We start from the raw sequence: 20,043 nt of genomic DNA on the forward strand, positions 1-20,043 counted from the left end.
GCCTTACAGTACGGTAATACAGGTTTTGGGCTTTCCCGTTCCGAGAACTAGCTCACTACAGGTCGACTCTGCCTTCGGGCACGTCGTGGAGGTTCAACCTCCACTATTACCCTCTAGCAGAGCCGTGTACCACCTGGATACGTCACCAGGCAGCACCGGTCGTCAATTGCTCCTGCCAGTCGCTCGGGCGAGCCCGTCGCGGCGGGACATTACCCAGCGACCCCGGGGGAAATTCCCACGGGTTACTAGCACCACGCCGCGCTAGGACGTGCCAGACTCCGAGGCCGGCCAATAAGTGACCTTTCCCAGAGCCTTCAGAACCACCAAGTTCATAAATTTTATACCCCCGTGGCCGAGACTGCCTAGGTACAGATCCTAGCCAGTAGCTTCGCAGAATTCTCTACGTCGACCCCCGGGGGGAAACTTAAAGTACGGTAAGGAAAAGCTTACGAAAGATTATCAACTTCTATCCGTACAAGATCAGCCGTGTTCAGGAGTTACTGTACCCCGACCATGATAAGCGATTGACTTATGCTCTCACTTTCTTGCCAGAATGGAGGTGGATGATGCTTGGGCGTGGAAAATCTTATGGGGAGACGAGGCCCACTTTTACCTGATTGGAACTGTGAATAACCAGAACTGCCAAATTTGGGATGACAAATCACCACATGCAGTCACAGCAATTCCCTTACATTCACCAAAGGTAACTGTATGGTGTGCGTTCACAGCGGAATTTATCTTAGGTCCATTCCTCTATGAGAACATAACCCCGACAGGACCGGAAACCGGTGTCCAACGATAAAATCGCGGCAAAAACATCGCGGACGTAAACGTCACGGAGAAAACAACGCAAGGCGAAAACGTCGTGCTACAAAACATCGTAGGAGAAAACATCGCAAAGAGAAAACATCGCAGTTCTAAAACATCGTGGTACAAAACATCGTCGTCGAAAATAAAGCGGTTCAAAAACTTCGCAGTTTAAAAACATCGTCGTCGAAAATATCGTGGTAAAAAATAAAGTATCTACAAATCATCGCATGGCGATAACATCGCAGACATGCTATTTTCAGGCTTTAATAACTGTAAATGGATATTCCCATGAGCGCAAGGTGTAAGGGAGGATAATTTTTACTTTCATATTTTTAATTAACTATTAAATTTTTGCACAGAAAATAAGAAACTTAAGCATAGAAAATTAATGCAACTTATAGCACTTAATAGAATTTTAAACCGACATAGTTAACTAGCAAAGACCATTAATAAATCATTTTTTATAAATTTTTTACTGGTAATCTTTCATAAAATGTATAATCTATTAAGTTGCATTTAATTTTCTATGCTTAAGTTTCCTTCTTACTTTTTCAGCAAAAATTTATTAGTTAATAAAAAAATGTCAAAGTAAAAATTATCCTTCTTTACATCTTGCGCTCACAAATCATTATGGGAATACCCATTTACAATTATTAAAGCCTGAAAAAAGCATGTCTACGATGTTATCGTCATGCGATGATTTGTAGATACTTTATTTTTTACCACGATATTTTCGACGACGATGTTTTTAAACTGCGAAGTTTTTGAACCGCATTATTTTCGACGACGATGTTTTGTACCACGATGTTTTAGAACTGCGATGTTTTCTCTTTGCGATGTTTTCTCCCACGATGTTTTGTAGCACGACGTTTTCGCCTTGCGTTGTTTTCTCCGCGACGTTTTCGTCCGCGATGTCTTCGGCTGTAACCCCGGAAACCTGTTCTGTTACCGGAGAGAAATATCGCCACATGTTGAACAGCTTTGTCATTCCGGCACTTCAGCAAAGACAAAACCTGGGGAAAATCATTTTCATGCAAGATGGAGCCCCTCCACACGTTGCAGTACGGGTGCAACAGATGCTACGACAGAAATTCACAACAGAGAGAGTTATTAGCCGCTACTTTCCAACTGCATGGCCACCTCGGTCGCCTGATCTTACCCCATGCGACTTCTTGTTATGGGGTTACCTTAAATGCAAGATCTATCAAGGAGTGTTCCAGGACCTGGCTATGTTGAAGGATAACATATCACGGACTGTACGGGAGATAGCTGTTGATTTTAGCTGTTGTGCATACTGTGCACAGAATGCAATATGTGGTCCACAACAACGGCAGCCACATTGAACCTCATTTGAATGCAAAATAAAAGGTAATTTCCGTATTGATTTGCATTTGTTAACACTCTATTTTCTATTACACAGCGTCAAATATTCCCCTAGTGGTGACTTTGGAACTAATTTTTTTTTTTCGCGGAATCCTTCGTCCCCCGTCTTGTTTAATCTTCCTACAAAATATGGCGTCATTCTCGCAAACAGATCGCGCTACAGAACATTGTGAGCTCTGTCAGTTTAATTATGGCCACCCGTTACTATAATTAGTATCAGTAATAATATCTGCATGATAATCCCTTTTTTATTAAAGGAATAATGAAGGTCTAAAGTACAAAAATATGCTTAAAATAATTCTTACCAGGAATTCTGATTCCGGACATAGCTAGCAATCCCATAAGTATAATGGGAAACCAACACATAGAATTTGTCAAAGCAATCAGTGCCATTTGCCTTCCAATTGTGTTTTCTGTTGTTTGGCGAGACACAAGTCGACTCATGTTTCTGTATGACTTCCTAATTGTAATATACATGTAAAAATATGCAGAAACGATGAATATGAATGCCATTGTATTCATGCAGAAGAATATTCCGACTGAATATTCCCATCCTGCTGGTCTGTGATTTGTAATATGCAAAGCCAGGCATACTCCAGAGCGTGCATAGAAACGTCCTTGAAAATACGGTTCCACTACTAGAGGTATGATTGCCATGATGGCGGCTATAATCCATGCTGCAGCAATAAGTCTGTATGTGAATTGAAGACTGAACCTTCTCTGGGAAAGGGGAAAGCAGAGGCAGATTAGCCTATCTAATGTGATGAAGGCGAGAGTGAATACCGAAACTTCTGTGGAAACTGTAGACAAAAAGCCGCAAATCTTACAGAGGTTGCTTCTTTTCCATTTGTCGGAGTTTTCAATATAGATACTTCTGTAATAAACATCCACACTAGCAATGATAATGAGATATATTCCCATAAGGAAATCAGCGCAACCTAGGTTGAGGATAAGGGTTGAACTTATTCTGCTCGAATCTTTAGTCTTCAAACGCCAGATGATGACGAAAAGATTACTCAGCAGGCCGATGATTCCGAGAACCCATAAGAAGGATCTTTGGACCAGACTACTCATCAGGTCTTCACAGGACGAAATTTCATCCTCTGGTGGGAGGCAGTTCTGTAGTGATACTACAGAAGATGCCATACAACAAAAGGTGTATGAATCACTGTACCTGAAAAGTTTTAATGGTATTTATATAATGAAAATTTTTTATTGAGGAGTAAATTGAAAATAGATAAAAATAAAAAACAATAAACATATCCTATAGTCCATTAAAAACTGTAAACAATTCTAGACAACTTTTATATCGTTGGAAATACCCAGCTGCGGTGAGAAAGCTTTCTCGTAAAGAGGTGTTAGGGTTGCCGGAAAGTAGAGGCAAATCAAGGCTGCCAAATTTGGAGCTAAATCGCCCGTTTGGCGATATTTGACAACAAAATTAGCGGAGTTAGGTAAAACTATATATACCTTGCCTATATACAGATAGATTACAGTATCTTGAGTTCAGAGATTGGCTTGAAAGCGATCGACTGACAGGAGCTGTACTTTAGTACTTTGCCGTGAAGCCATTTTCACCGTTATAGACTGAAGGCTGCGTTGCTAATTCCTTCAGCGTATTTATTATATTTTTTTGACGATTGCAAACGTGGCTTTGGAACTGTCCTGCGTAATACTGGCGAATAAATTGTGTTTTCATTCTTCTTCAAGGGTTTTCATCCATAACTTCAAATCCACGAACCCGTAGAGTGCAAAAATATATATTCTAAAATGATATATAAAATAGACCTCAGTTAACGAACACTTTAATTATGCGAATTCATTAAAATGCGTTTATACAATTATTGATGAAAATTTGGAGAAAAGTACAGAAAAAAAATGCAGCTGTCTTGCGAGAAATTCTTAATCTATCGATCTCTTATTTTTTTTAGTACTTCTGATTCAGTCCTTCGAGTTATAAAGTTTCTGATAATCACAATTGATGTGTTTATCTGTCCTACATTACTTCAATTCTTTCGCTTTACTCTTTTAATCAATCAGTGGGTCTAGGCTAGAAAAATGTGATTTCTTCCATATATTATTACTCATTAATATACGAGATCAGAGCAGTGTGGTATTACATAAAGTGAAACTGAGTTCTTAATTGTTTAAAAAATCGTGAAAGAGCATTTGAGATAATTGTGGTTTAGACACATAGGAAATATTCATAGCTTATCAAAACGAGCTTTTTTCTAGGAGAAAAGAAAAAATTTATTGACTAGAAATTACTTTACATTCGCTTTATATGAATGAAATTAACGTTGGTTGGTCTTTACCTTCGAACACGAGAAGGTAATGTTAAAATTCTTCAAATGCGTAAAATATTCTAAAAGTTATAATAAAAATTAGAAACTTAGCATGAGCCAAATGCGAGATTTCGGAATATTTAGATGGACCTATAAAATTCGCAAAACATTCTGCGGCAATAAAATTACTACTCATACCGTAACTTAAAGTTACAAGGTATTCCATTTTTTGTTCTTTTTTCGGAAAATTACAAAAGATTTAATTCTTGAAAATAAATTTTTGTTTGATTGAATTAATGGAGTACACGAAAGCATATTAAGTTCGGTGATTATTTGAGAAAGTAATTTTTACGATATGGAAATCACTCATTTGAACCTATTCTGATCCCATTCAGTTGGGATAAGTGAAGCTGAACTAAAAGCAAACGTCAATACAACAAATAAATAAATAAATGAAAATAAAATATGAATATTGTGAAGCAATAAAGGAAATGCAATTGGACTCGAATCTTATTTTAACTTGATACCTGAAAATTTTTCCAAGTTTCAATTCTTGCCACATGAGGAGGTAGCATTTCGTCTAAAATTCGATATAAAATTCATTTTAGTTGATGTGCACACTAAAAACATGGGACACTGCATTCACACTGTTTGCTATCGAACATTCAATACCATGACAAAACAACAGCAGACTTGAAATTTTGCAACAAACGTAGACCTCAATAGGTTGCGCAAACGATTAGCATCTGCAAATCATGTGCGACAGTAGCACACAAATTACAGAAGCACTGTTGAAACCATGGAGGTAGGAAAGGGAGGAGGGGCCATTCCGCGCTAGAAGTGAAGCACTGCTTTGAAGCTTGGGTCACCAGACGGGGTGTTTTTTGTTTACATTCAGAAGCTCGCTTGACAAGATTCTGATAGTATTTCGACACACGACAGTTCCATAGAAATCGAAAAAGGGACACTCTCGCATGAAAGAAACATTCACAGTATGATGGATAATAGCAATTTGTATAGTTTACTGACATTTGCGCAAAAATTTTATCTTGGTTATTTTTCGATAACTAACAACAGCGATTTTGATTATGAATTTGTTTTATAAAATTCTAAGCTGTTGCACTACGAAAATATAGATTTTAAGAAAATTGCTAAAAGAGATCTGCCAAAATTTATTTTCTAGAAGATTTGAAAAGTTTGAAACTTGATGGCTAAATGTAAATATAAAATTATGTATGTTAAAATATTTGTAATTAGGCACATAAGTCAGATTAAGTTTTTATTAAATAGAGTAACGCATGCAAGGGCTGTCTGCCTAAAGAGAGAGATGCCATCGTGGAGGAATTTTGAAGAAAAACTGACCTTTGAGTGGGTATTAAAAATAATACTTATAATTTTCATTCAAATTATATTCATATATATTTTTTATGTAAAACTTTCGCGTGTATGCTAAATTAGTGTAAATTACTTTACACGAAAAATATAGTGAATGCACAGAAATTAAAGATTTGCACGTGTCGGAAATGATAAATAGGAAATATGTATGGGTATTTATGCATGTGCTTGCAAAAAGCATGTATCTGCCTTTGACAAAATACTTAAATATTCATTAAATTATTTATAAATGTATTTGAAATGAAGAATTTATTCACTTATAAACAACTGTGAAAGTACTGTGAAGAAATCTAATGATTAAATGTATCTAATTTATAATGATTATAAATGTTATCTAAATATATAATAACCTTAATATTGAATTGTAAACATAAATTGAAATCCTGTTGATAAATACGTTATAAAACTATTTAAGCAAGAATTGTTCGTATTGGAAAGCAATCTGTTAAAAGGTATTGTAAAGCAAATGCTATGAGATGCGCACTTAAGAACGTAATAAAGAGTTTTGGAATATGTATTGTTGAAATGAAGGGTAAAAAAAAAATCTGATAAGTATAATTAAAAGAATTATTCCTTTACATTTTATAATAACTCAGTTACAAGTTTTAAATAATACTTAAAAAAAAAAAAACTTATTTTATTCCCTTTCAGAAATGTTCAGAGAAAATCAAATACTCTTTAATTCCTAATAATTCTCTAATTTAAAATGAACCGAACAGAGCATTAATTATAAATTGACTTACATTTTTCGGTTTAAAAGAAGCCAAAAAATCATGTCATATTTAAGAAAGTATTTTAGAAAGAAGCTCTATAAATAGAAAAGAAATAATGCATAATTTTAATATTAATAATACAATAATAATTTAATATTAATAATACATCTCTACTTTGATGTTAATTTTTGTACCTTAATCGAATAAAATCAAATTACCTTAATTTTTATTTTCTAATGTAATTAACGAAAACTTGTGAAAATATTTCATTCAAATTAAACCATTCTGAGAAAACTGTCCTGTGAAAAGTATAGCATTTAATTCCGTTCAGAATGAAATGTTGTTTAAAAATATGTTGTTTTCACATACTTAGGACTCTGAAGTGTTGTAGAAAAAGAAAATATATACATTTATATGTATATTTGCGACGTAATTACAAAATATTTACACCCGAACGCGTCAAATCCCATAGAATTCAATGGTAAATGACCCAATGTTTTGGTCACCACGTAGGGATTGCCGGTGCTTCAGAGCAGGGTACGGAGAAACTTGTTTAGGGCGACTCCATCTTACTTCCTACCTCCATGGTTGGAACAACATCCGAATCATACTGTCTTAAGTAACACTGCAGTGAAGCTACCATTTAATTAATCACATTAAAGTATTAATTAAGAACCGAAACTTTTTGACTCCATCTGTGACGCTTCTTCTGAATGCGTAGTCACTTTTCCGCTTGCTTCACTCTTGCTAATACTCACGCGTCTTGCTTCTCTACATTGCCCATTGTCTGAAGATGTGCTAAGCTATCAAAAATGTAGGTGCATATTGCACTCTTCATGCATAATGATGAACATCAGATTATGCGTCTTAAGAATTAACTTTATCCAATAATAATAATAACCTAATTCCATTAATAATGCTAATTATGTTGAATCTACGGTTATCTCTCTCTGCAAGTCATCCTTCTATCTGCTCAGTAAAGACTCTCCAAGTTATTGCAACGCAATAAACCTTTCCAATTCATTACAGCTATCGCCAAAATATTACACACACACACATACACACCCGTAGGTTAAAGGAAGCCATTGATAGATATGTCCCCCAGTGAGAGTGTGTGTGTAATTATGGCAAAGCCTCGAGGGCTATCTGCCTAAGGGGAGGGATGCCTTCATGGAGGACTTTCTAAGGGAAACTGACTCGTATACACGTTACACATGGGGAAAACCACGAAAACGCCCATGCAGCCAGCCTGTTCGCGGGATTCGAACCTCGGACCGAACTACCAGTGTTCAGCGACTTTACCGCTCGGCCGCTGGTGCCCCCCCAGTGAGAAATACTTAAGTTAAAAAACTTGTCTTTCAATAAATCTGCACCTCATGAAATTGGAATGCATTCTACAACATACAAATAGGTATAAATCGTCAATTAGTAGTGAAACAGTTAACCCTAATGAAGTATTATAACATATAATTTGCGTAAAACTGCATTGATTTGAAATAAAATTTTATTATCTTATTTACATTAAATTAATAACTGTTGTTAGATATAAGACTTAAAAGTAAAACTTTTCATTGTAATGGGAACACGAAAATTATTGCTACTAAAAGTTATTCAAATATTTACAAAAATGAGAGTGGTTTATTTTAAATTTCGATAATTTTCAATTTCCGAAATGATCTAGTTAAATGAAATTATTACTGGCATAAAATAAAACTGGTATAACATGAGTAATTAAGTAAAAAAATCAAATAAAATTGATATAACGATGTGTAAATAAAGTGAAAATATTCAAGTTATTTTTCGATGTAAAAAATAGGATTTATTTTATAAATTGAAAGGGATTTAATATCCATAAATAAGTAGAATAATAATAATCTATAATACTTACAAATGCTCTAAACATTTCATGTCTGTAAAGAGATCAGATGTAAAATCCTCTATATTGTTTCCTCTGATGTCTCTAAAACAGACATTCGTTAAATCAGGGTATACAGCCAAAAAGTGATATCAAAAATTATATCAATTAAATATGGCGATGACGTATTCTCTTAATCATTTTGGTACATCAAATTACAGATTAAAAAAAAATTAAATTTTAAGTCTTTGATCAAATTGACTTTATATGCATAACTTACTCCTGAGATAAACGATCTCCAATAAAGATTGCACAATTTTGAATGGAGTTTTAGTTACTTATTACTATACTTTTTAATAATATTTTTAATGAAGATTTTTTGCACAAATTTTAATTTTTTAATTGCTAAAACTTTTCTTTTGAAGAAAAAATGATCATGTTTAAATTTTCTATCTCCTTATGGCTTATAAGAATTTATTTTTTAAAGTATTAATTAATTTATTTAATTTACAAATTGAAACTTGCTTCACGTAATGTAACTGCAGATTTTCTCTTTCAATAGCTAAACGATTTTATGATGATAAACTTTTATTTCTTTTAATATTAAAATTTCAAGTCTCTTAAAACTATTTTACAACCCAACTTATTTCGTTTTCCATGTATTTTTTTCTACGTCCAACCAAAGTACTTCAGCTTCTGGTGACACATCTTTTCTTACCTCTTTTCGAGAACAAGGTACTGCTGTCCATGGTTATGCTGCTTTTACGGTAAAAATATTATTTAGGCTCTAGTTTTTTAAGAAAAAAGTTTTAATTACTACGTTTTTCTATGTGGTTGCAATGATAAATTATTTATCTATCTTAAAATTGATTTATCTGATTTATAGACAATGATTTCACTGCAAGATTAACAAAAGTTTAAGGTATATTATTAGTAGTTTTCTTCTTACTTATTTATTCCCAATCTAAGATTAAATTTAAATTTATTTCAAAATTTTTCTTTTGTAATTGACTGGAAAATTTATTCTATGAGCTGAATAATTTTTTTTTTTTTTTTTTTTTTTTTTTTAAAGAATTTATACACATTTCCACTTTGTGATCTTTGTTTTTACTGATAGGTCCTACAGTTAAAAATTACTTCATTAAAGAATTTTCCAACACTATTTTTGTTACCTGAACATTTTAAAATTTGTTTATTAATTTAAAACATTTTTATGCGCATATTCTATTTCTTCACTTTTGCCCCCATTAGGGGGATACTTCGACCACTACTAAGTGTAAGGAAGTGGTAGCCACTTTATTGAGGAAGCACCTAATAAGTGTGCCACTGTGAATTGCTATAAAGTGGCGGGCAGTTACAGCTATGCTTTCTGCAAGATTCGAACGCGAGCCCATAAGTATAGCAGTAGGTTAGGTTATTTAATTACAGCAAAGCCTCGAGGGCTATCTGCCTAAGGGGAGGGATGCCTTCGTGGAGGACTTTCTGAGGGAAATTGGCTCGTATACACGTTACACATGAGGAAAACGACGAAAACACCCATGCAGCTAGACCGTTCGCGGGACTCGAACCTCGGACCGAACTACCAGTGTTCAGCGACTTTACCGCTCGGCCGCTGGTGGGCCCATAACAGTAGGTGACACTAAATATTATACTGTTTGGGCGGCTATTGCTTTGCTTTTGTTTTTCAATCTTTTTTTTTTTTTCTTTTCCGTTCTGGCTTATTGAGGTTGTGCTGGAGAATGCATAGTTTGTTTTTGAATTATTTCGAGTTAAATTAAACTCGAAATAATTACTGCATCTATTAGCTCAGAAACAGACGTATTCGTTTGCATTTTTCGGTATACAATCTTCCTGAAGAAGATATGCTGGAAAATAAAATCCTTTAATATTTTCAACTTTTTCATCTATTTTCAGGCTTTTCACTCTTCTGGATTTGTAATTTTATTCACCTAATGCAGTGTTTTTTTTTTTTTTTTTTTTTTTTTTTTTTCAGTATTTGTCCCATTTCTTGTTTTTTGCTTTACCAAACTGAGCGTGATATTTGAATTTACTTTGAATTTATTGAATTCATATACGTAAGCACACAGAGCTACTCAGTGCTGAAATGAAGTACAATCTACGATCGAATAAATTGAATGAAGATCCAATAAAATATAATATATGATGTATGTTGAAGAAATATGAAAAATTATTGCTTTTAATGGTTACGAACGATCTAGCTCATATTTGAAGTTTTTCCTTTTATTGAGCAAAAACGAGCTCAACTCGGCTGAAGATTTCTGCCTAAAAGCACACACACGAGTAGTATCCATAAAGCAGAATTTTGTTCTTATCTCATGGCCGAGCTAACCTCATATCGGAAAATAATCTATAATATCCTTCGAAATTATATTCAATAACTAGCCCAGTCTAACAAAATGTGTGTATGTGTATGTGTATTTTAATTACGGCAAAGCACACTAGGGCTATCTGCCTAAGGGGAGGGATGCCTTTCGTGGAGGACTTTCTAAGGGAAACTGGCTCGTATACACGTTACACATGGGGAAAACCACGAAAACACCCATGCAGCCAGCCCGTTCGCGGGATTCGAACCTCGGACCGAACTACCAGTGTTCAGCGACTTTACCGCTCGGCCGCTGGTGGGCCTATGCCCAGTCTAACAAAATTTTACTACATACGTTTCGGTATAATTAACACTTAACCCGGTGTTTTTCTACTTTGTCATTTGGTTTTTTAAAATTGTGGCGTAAAAACAGTTGTCTATTAAGACAAACTGTGGGGCTTAGACACAGCATTCTTTTAGCATGTAATAAAAATAACTGCTGATTGATAAAAATTTGAGTAAATATATTCTAGCAGTAATAAATATCATTATCATTGATAAAGATCACAATATACTTTAATGCTAAGAAATACAGAACTTAGTTACTTACAAGAGTGTCACAGAATAAAGTCCATTAAAAGCACCGCTTTCAACTTTTTCTATATTGTTATTCTGAAGATTTCTAAAATCAAATTTCAGAAGATTTTAAACCTGTGTTTATTTTATGTGCATTAAATACTGAATAACATTGAATCACATTTCATATATACTAGATAAAGAATTGAGGAGGAAACGAAAGTTTCAGCCTTGATTTTACTTCAATATGTATAAATTTCGCTGAAACATCACAGAACAAGGTATAAAATAAAAATAGTTTTTTTCCAGCGAAAAGTACTAGTTTCTTCGAGCTATAGTTGAATAATAACTGAACTAATTCGGACGTTCTTATACAATTATCTAAAAAATAAATTATGGTTAAAAGATTATTCTGATTGAAAGGAAAGTAGAAACAAATTATTATTAAATAATTAAATATATGTTATGATAAAAAATAAATGTTTTAAATAACGAGAATAAAATTATTTAGGCAAATAAAATGTCGAAAAAGTAAAAGTTAGTAAACGTTAATCGAGTTAGTAAAAATTATTAAAAACATGTAGATACTTAGAAAATTTAATTTAAGATAATATATGTAATCATACAAGAATTTCTTTTTCCCTATTTGAATACTTCGTGGTATCTATAATATTCAGAAAATAAGTAAATTGTTTGTTTACTATACTTTTAAAATTATTATACGCATATATTTTCCGAAGAATTAGGTAATAACAACAAAAATCCTTATATTTTTACTGAAACATTAATTAATACTGCCTACTGCCTAAATTACACTAATAGTGATGTAGCCAGAAAAGCAATTCATATTGCATTAAGTCAAACAAATGTTACTGGCACGTATTATAGTATTTATGAATATAATAAAATCAAGCATATGTGCATAAAATGTGCTTCAAATTGTTGACAGCTGACTATATAATCAAGCATATGTGCATAAAATGTGCTTCAAATTGTTGACAGCTGACTATATAATCAAGCATATGTGCATAAAATGTGCTTCAAATTGTTGACAGCTGACTATATAATACAAGCATATGTGCATAAAATGTGCTTCAAATTGTTGAAAGCTGACTATATAATCAAGCATATGTGCATAAAATGTGCTTCAAATTGTTGACAGCTGAATATATGGTAAGGAAAAATATGACACGAATTAATGAAGGGATACTGCTTGAGTTTGAATAGTTATCGCCGTGAATTTCAATGTGAACTTTAGTGAAAGTTTTACGGTTGAGCAATGCTGTTTGTAGAATTTAGAAAAGGATTGTATTCATCATAGTTCTTTACAATTATGGAAATGAAGGAAATAAAATGACTTCCTAAATAATTTCAAAGATTCTCAGTTGGGTTAAGTTGTCGGATTATCCTGCACAATCGATACACAAAATATTTTTACCTTTATATATTAATATTTAAACAAAAAAGACACTTTCTTAACTACAATATAAAAATATCTCTGTTTTTTTGTAACTGGGCTCTTTTCCTCGCAATATTCTACTTTAATATCGGGGATCGATTTCAAGATGCTTCTGTGTGTATGCCCTTAAATGAATTGGGACAAATAATGATGAACACCATTATAGAAATTTGATGGAAGAATTAAGATAATTTGATTTCTTTAAAAACATTTTGCTAACTTTTTCAGATTCAATAATGACTTATCTCTCGGATATGCATAAAAAGTTGAAATTTCAGGGAGGTCCTTAGACACTCGCAAGTACTGCAATAAACATCACAAGAAGGATCTACTTAAGGAACTTTTTTACCTTCGGGAAGATTTTTCTAAAGCAAATGGTAGTATGAATACAAAGATTCAAGCGATATATATTCATACAAAGACTTAGGTTGTTCTAAGATAATTCATTTGGTCTTCAGCAGCTAAAAATGAACAAAAAACTCTGATTCAAGGTAAATTAATGAAATCTCTTTCGTGGAATAATTTTTCTATCTTCAGAGAAAGAGAAACTGGAAGTAGACTGTAATACTATTAGGTAGTTGATAAAAGCAAGACAGAAATATTTACATTTCAAAGGCTATGTTACCTGTTACTTCAAAATGTAATATGATACAACTAGACAGGTGATGTAAAGATGATAGAGTGTCGATGTAGAGTAAAACAAATAATTATGCTAAATTATTTCAAAAAAAAAAAAAAAAAAAAGATTCTGTGATGTTGCCCGCCTATGTTAGAAATTGTAGTTACTGCTACAGTTTTAATCAGTTACAAATTCTAACCCGCACAGTCTAACAATCTCAGAAAGTTTTTAATTTTGGAAACACAATCTTAATCTTCAGAAATTACATCAGAATTTTTGATATAACAGTAAAAAGAAAAGTGGGGTTTAGGAGTTATACAAGATGGTTAAGTTTATAATGCACATATAAGATTCCTCAGTTTGCTTGATAAACTACAGGACTCCTTAAGTCTCAGAACTTTAGAACATAGACAGGGAGGTCATAAGGAGAGGGATACATGCAAGGAAGTCAGTACTGCATGTCATTTGAAGCACAGAATTTCAAATCACATTGTAGCACTAGTCTAAATTTATAATATTTGGTCTTCACCGACTTTGTTAACCGTTCCATCTATATTCCAATTATTAAATAAAAGTTTTAAATGGTAAATGTTTTGAAACTAATCATAAATCATATTTTGAAGATTTTTCTTTATACCCTTAACTAACATCTTATTAAAATTAAATAATAAGAAAACATAAAAAGATAAAAATTACCGTGAATTGCTTAAATTTGAAACTGGATATTATATTAACATCCTTTTGAAGATTGTATGTAACAAATCATACTTACAAAATTCTATTATCATTCTTTTGAAGACTGTATATCACAAATCATACTTACAAAATTCTCAGGCTTGACATTCCGTGAAATGCACGCTTTCTTAAAACTCTCAGAGATGTTCCAGTTAAATTCCTGTTAAAAGAAAACTTTTTCTACAGAACAATGCTTGACGTATAATTTGCATGCATGCATAAGTTCTTAAAATGAAACAATCAAATATTAAAAGGTATAAAATTCTAGACATTTTAGCTTCATTTTTCTGTCATCAGCATGTTTGAATTCGGCAAGAATGACAAAATAATATAATTTTATGCTAAATATTTTAATTCAAAATTTTAATTATGTATTTTTTACGATAGCTGTCTTAGTTTGTCTATTCCTAATGTAGAAAAAGATGATGACTTATCTCTCGGATTGTCGGGAATCGTTTTTTCACAATAAATTTAAAGCTCAGGCATTCTGCTCATGTGCATTAATTTATTTTATATCTGATTAAAAATTCTTTAAAACTTTTTTCGGTATGATGAGTGATATATATCCCACTCATTCTTGATATTAAATAAGGCTTAAATAAATTTATTGCGCTATGGTAATTTAAAATTCCTCACTTAATGTGGACCAGGAGACAGATCTTGTTGATTGTTTTTCCTAATCTCTGCTGGTTAAATATCTAAAATACAGCGCACAAACCACTCACCTCCACGCTGAGCAACACGATTGGCGACCGTAGTTTTGGGCAGACAAAATAGCTCGAGATTGTTTATATCAGACCTTTTTCCATTACGATTCTAGCGTCGACTTTATAGGATATTTTTATATTACAGATCATGCTGAAAATGCTGCATGATGCCCTTGTGTTCGTGTCCCATTTATTTGTTCCTCAGGGGTTACCTAAAGGACCTCCTCTGGAAGATCGGAATTTGACTTCATAACAAGAGTTATTGTGTTCGTGATAAGCTTGATATTCTTGCACAGGCTTGTTAATATATGAGTCGACTTTAATAGGTATTATTGGTGGTGGATGTAATTTTGAGCACATTTTCTGTGATTTCTGCATGTGCACCTTAATATCCTGTAGCAAACAAATGGTGAAGAATAATTATGTTGTAATAAAATGTGTAAACTCTTTTTATTTGTTTATTCTTACTTATTTATGTTATATGGCTATTATTATTTAAATTAACCAGTTATTTATAATTTAGCCTTTACTATAATTTCTCCTATCCGTTTATTCACCACAATGCAAATCAGTTAAACTGAGGTTTTGGGATTGTAAGACAAAGCATATGCCTTGTCAGCGCGGGCACGCTGCGTTTAGTTCCCATCCACTCTGATAAGCTGTAATTATACGGCTTTGCGTTATCGCTACGAACATTTGAATTTGATACGCTGGTTAGAGTTATTGAGACAGATTGGAGTGAAATGTATTTGTGTAGTCCTTGACTACTATTCTCTGTTTTAAATTGACATTCAATGTTTATGTTTAATTGCATCACAATGAGCTGCGGTTTATTTGGTTAGCACGAGAACGTGCATTTATACACTAAGTTCTGTTTAAATTAAAAAGGTTTATTTAAACCTTTACCAGACTCTGTACTTACTTTTAGACATAACAATAGTTTACTTCACGTCTATTAGGGAAGGATTCACTAAGGAAATCCCATAACGTTTAGTATTTTAGGTAACATTTCCGAGCATATTTCCCTTTTATAATAAGGTTTCCCGATTTATGCTGGATCTACCTTTAAAGTTTAAACACATAATTTCTAATCACCTTCTAGGAAGAAAAACACTGAAAGATTTATAAAATATAGTAAAGTGAAAGTTCTTACAATGTAGTTAGATTAGTCAGATCATGGAAGGCTTCCGTTTCAATTTCTCTGATCGTAGGATTATTTTCCAAATTCCTGTAAAACAGATGTTTCGGCAATTAGTTTTCATTTAAAAGACATTCTTGTAAAACATTCATTTTATTAGATGACATGTATAACATCAAAACAATATTCAGTATCAGTAAAAACTATATTTAGTTATAAAATAAAAACTTAGAATGGAGTAAACTGCTTAGGATTTAAAATAATGGTACACTGATTTTTCTGAAAGATGAAGTTTCACCTGATTTCAACCTGTTACTGCGAAAGTCCTAGTTATTTGCTGAAGTATCATTTATGATAGAAAATGAATGAATAAATGGTATTTTGCTTAAAAGTAGTCAGTTTAGATTATAAGGCATTTCTCCCCCCTTCTCAGCATGCCTTCGTAGTGTAGTGATCAGTACGCTCGGCGCGCATTCAAGAGTCCCGTGGTTCGAGTCCCGGCGAAGGCGTTGCTCATTTTTCATCTCTCCTGCTTCGAAGTAACTTGATGTCTCTAGAGTGGCGCCCGAACTAAATAAAGGTGGTGGATCATGATTTTCCACCACCAGGCTTAGGCGACTGGGTCCCCTAATCCCCAGCCGTCCTTTAAAAGGGAGCCTATATAAGGCATTTCTTCCGCCTTGTTAGCATGCCTTCGTGGTGTAGTGGTCAGCGCGTATTCGATAGGCCCGTGGTTCGAGTCTCGGTGATGGCATTGCTCATTTTTCATCTCTCCTGTTTTCAAAAAATACCTAATGTCTCTACATGTTTAACAGTTTTTTATTGCTCAATTTGATCCTAATAATTTTTTTCATTTAGCAAAAATATTCTAACATTTAAATATTTTAACATTTAGCAAAATATTTAGCAAAAATATTTTTTTTCATTTAGCAAAAATAGTATAATTTTATTAAATATAAAAATATTATTTTGCTATACTATATACTGATATTAAATTCTACACATACATTTGTTTTAAACTTAAAAACACATTAATGCATTAAATACTAATAGTATAGAAACTTCATTTTAATTTCAAATGTGAGATGTATTTTAGCTTTTCTACACAGTTTTCAATTATCGTCCCTTTCACATCACTACTAATAGGCTCTCTTGTTTCCACCAAGTGCGAAGATACGTAAATGATATATTATTAATTTATTATATAGGAATACCTTTCTATCGCACTTTTAACCTTTTCATCTCCCATCTGACAGCATTACTGTATTTAGTAAGAGTAAATTCAGCTACTGTTAGAAATTAGTATGAAACGCAGAGTGGCGTCTTTTCATTAGTAATTTAACATTATAATAATTAGTTCATTTAATAATTTAACTGCAAATACAAAGCAAATTTATTTTTTATTATACTTACTTATTTGCACGTGTATTTTTGGCTGTTTTCTAAAGACCTTTTCCACTTTTTTCTTAAATATGGCGTAAAAATGATGTCAAAAAGCGGAAATGAAGTATATTTTATAAAACGGTATGCATTGTTTAAAAGCTGCAAGATATACATGAACAAAAGTTCGCCCCAAACATAATTTATATAAAATATCGCATATTAAATGTGGGTTATACTTAAAACGGTCATTAAAAAGCGAGCCATTGCACGTTTTCTAGAGGTATATATCAAAAACTGACTAAAGCTTTCATTTGAAGACATTGGTTTGGGACCTAATTGTGACAGAAATATGCAAATTTCCATTCGTGAGAATAACATGAAATTCTAAAACTCTTAGTCAATCTCATTAAGAAACTTATTACATACAAAGACATCCCTTTGTCTAAACAAAGTTGAAATAGAAGCACTTTTATGAAAATATTAATGTTACAAGTCAGAGAGTACTTTCTTTTATATTCCTCGTTCTCTATAAAACTTTCTATATGTAGGATTTTAGATGATTGATTGTACAGGACTAGCAAAGGAAACTGACAGTATAAACGCAGGTAAACTGTATTTGTTATCAGGAAACGCTCAGTACAATTTTACAGAAGCAGACTTCAGGTTTAAGACCTCCACCTTTACTCTGTTTTCGTGACGTTTTTAACCCGTCCTATGATCACTGTTGACATCAGTCGAGCAATTAAGATGCGAATTTGAAACGAAACGCTATCTATATGTTTCAGTTTGCAAAAACAAATGCTGTTATTTAGAGAGTCATTTTAGAGCACGGGGTATGGAGAAAAATCTGCATCGATGTTGGGTTTGTCTATAGACCAGAGTACGTTTCTAGTATGCTGACCACAAAGAAGTCCATTTCTGACACTCTGTAACTACTCGCAGAGATACATCAAGGACTGAGATTTTGTTCATTCCGTTCCTAAAAGTTTAGACAATATAAAACAATGCATCAGAGCAGTTGCTTTGACTTTGACACAGACACGTTAGGATGTGATGAAACTTGTTTGACTATATTATGAATGCCTATTGTATTACAAAAAGATCGCAGAACATTTATAAATCAGGTAAGCAGATTTCAGAATATATTCTTCTAACCGTACAATTTAAAATATGTTATTAAAACTTTAACTTTGCAATGCATCTATTTCTTTGAAATTACCCCTCTTTATAAGGCAATCAAATATGATAATCAGGAAGTAAATAAAACATGGTGACTGTTATAAGTATTACCCACATTTCACTATTTTTAGCCGCACGTTGAGAGTTTTCAGCAGTTTCAGAAATATAGAAATCATCTAAAATAAGGATATAAATAGGATGCGAAATTATCAATTTCGTGTAGGCAACGTAATGCTGCAATAATTTGACACAGTATTACTTGTAGTTACATTACATGGTATAGAGGACTTTAATTTAACCTTAAAGTAATGAAAATAACCTTAAGCATTAAATTAATAAAAATAAATAACAGGAGAATAAACCTTTATAAGGAAGAGAAGGAAAATTATCGATATGCCAATAATCATTTTTTCAACTAAACCAAAGAGGAAGAGAGAAGAAATTACGAATAAAATTATCTGAAGACCCAAAGATAACAATGATTAAAACTTGCTCAGTAACTATCGAACTTGAATAATGCATTAGAAAACCTATAAATGTAGTTAATTAATTTATAATAAGATATAAATCTAAAATATTAAGATACAGATTTGATTGCCTTTGATTCGTACTTGTCAATTTTTGTTCTATGAAAACCGCTTTGTTTTTGAATACATTTATATTTGCATAGCTTTATTTCACAGTTGAAAATTAACCGGCGAGCATCTATAATCTGCGATGAAAATGTATTATCAATTGATAGCATCAGCCGTTAGGTGGCGCTGCGAGCGTCCTATCTGCTATTTAATGCGATGACTCAATTTTTGTTATAGAAGAACGAAAGTTAGTGGAGGAGTGTGCCTAATAATTATGTTTGCAAACCATTGCATATATGTAAATAAATTTCTGTGTGTTAATAACAAAGCAGAATCATCACTTACCTCTGGATTTAATGCTCGAACAGAAATCTAATGAATGGTAATGTAAATAATTATCACAAGATAAAATTTAATAACTTTTCTAAAAGGCTCATAAATTGTATCAAATCAAAACGCCATCAAGTTTCAGGCTGTAATTTAAGATTATTTACGTACCAAAATATGCATTTTTAATTACATGTTAAAAACACATTAGGGGAAAAAAAGAAAGAGACTGGTTTGGCATTATTTATCTTCAGTTTTTGCCCCACTTGGAAAGTTTTCTCCGAAAGCTTAGAATTTCACAGTTGTTTACCTTTTTAGTTTAATTTAAAGTAAGCAACTTAATGATTAGTTAAATACTATATTAAAGTTATTTGAAATAAATATCAGTCTAAAAATTTAGTATTTAGTATTCTGTCAGTATGTTTGAATTACAAAGTGTAATTAACAAAAATGTCTCTCAGATACCAAACTTCAGATTTAATGCAGAAAATAAATTTAAATTTGACTCCCCCCTTTTGGCTTACAATGATTAATATTATATTATGTTAGTATGTTTTAATAAATATTTAGTAAACCACATT

General features: G+C 32.6%; 1 protein-coding gene across 1 annotated transcript in view; it reads right to left on the reverse strand.

The window, feature by feature from the left end:
• LOC118192344 (uncharacterized) overlaps window positions 1-20,043 on the reverse strand; it is a 197,357-nt gene that overhangs the window by 10,847 nt on the left and 166,467 nt on the right. Inside the window, exons 39-43 of the mRNA XM_035363287.2 lie at window positions 16,014-16,088; window positions 14,242-14,313; window positions 11,375-11,446; window positions 8,475-8,546; window positions 2,499-3,367 (exon numbers count right to left, since the gene is read on the reverse strand). Of these exons, the coding sequence (XP_035219178.2) occupies window positions 2,499-3,367; window positions 8,475-8,546; window positions 11,375-11,446; window positions 14,242-14,313; window positions 16,014-16,088 (1,160 nt within the window). The remainder of the gene's footprint in view (window positions 1-2,498; window positions 3,368-8,474; window positions 8,547-11,374; window positions 11,447-14,241; window positions 14,314-16,013; window positions 16,089-20,043) is intronic.

This window comes from Stegodyphus dumicola, chromosome 10, assembly GCF_044657685.1.
Source record: "Stegodyphus dumicola isolate Sdum_Otavi_A_Nest chromosome 10, ASM4465768v1".
Lineage (NCBI taxonomy): Eukaryota > Metazoa > Arthropoda > Arachnida > Araneae > Eresidae > Stegodyphus > Stegodyphus dumicola.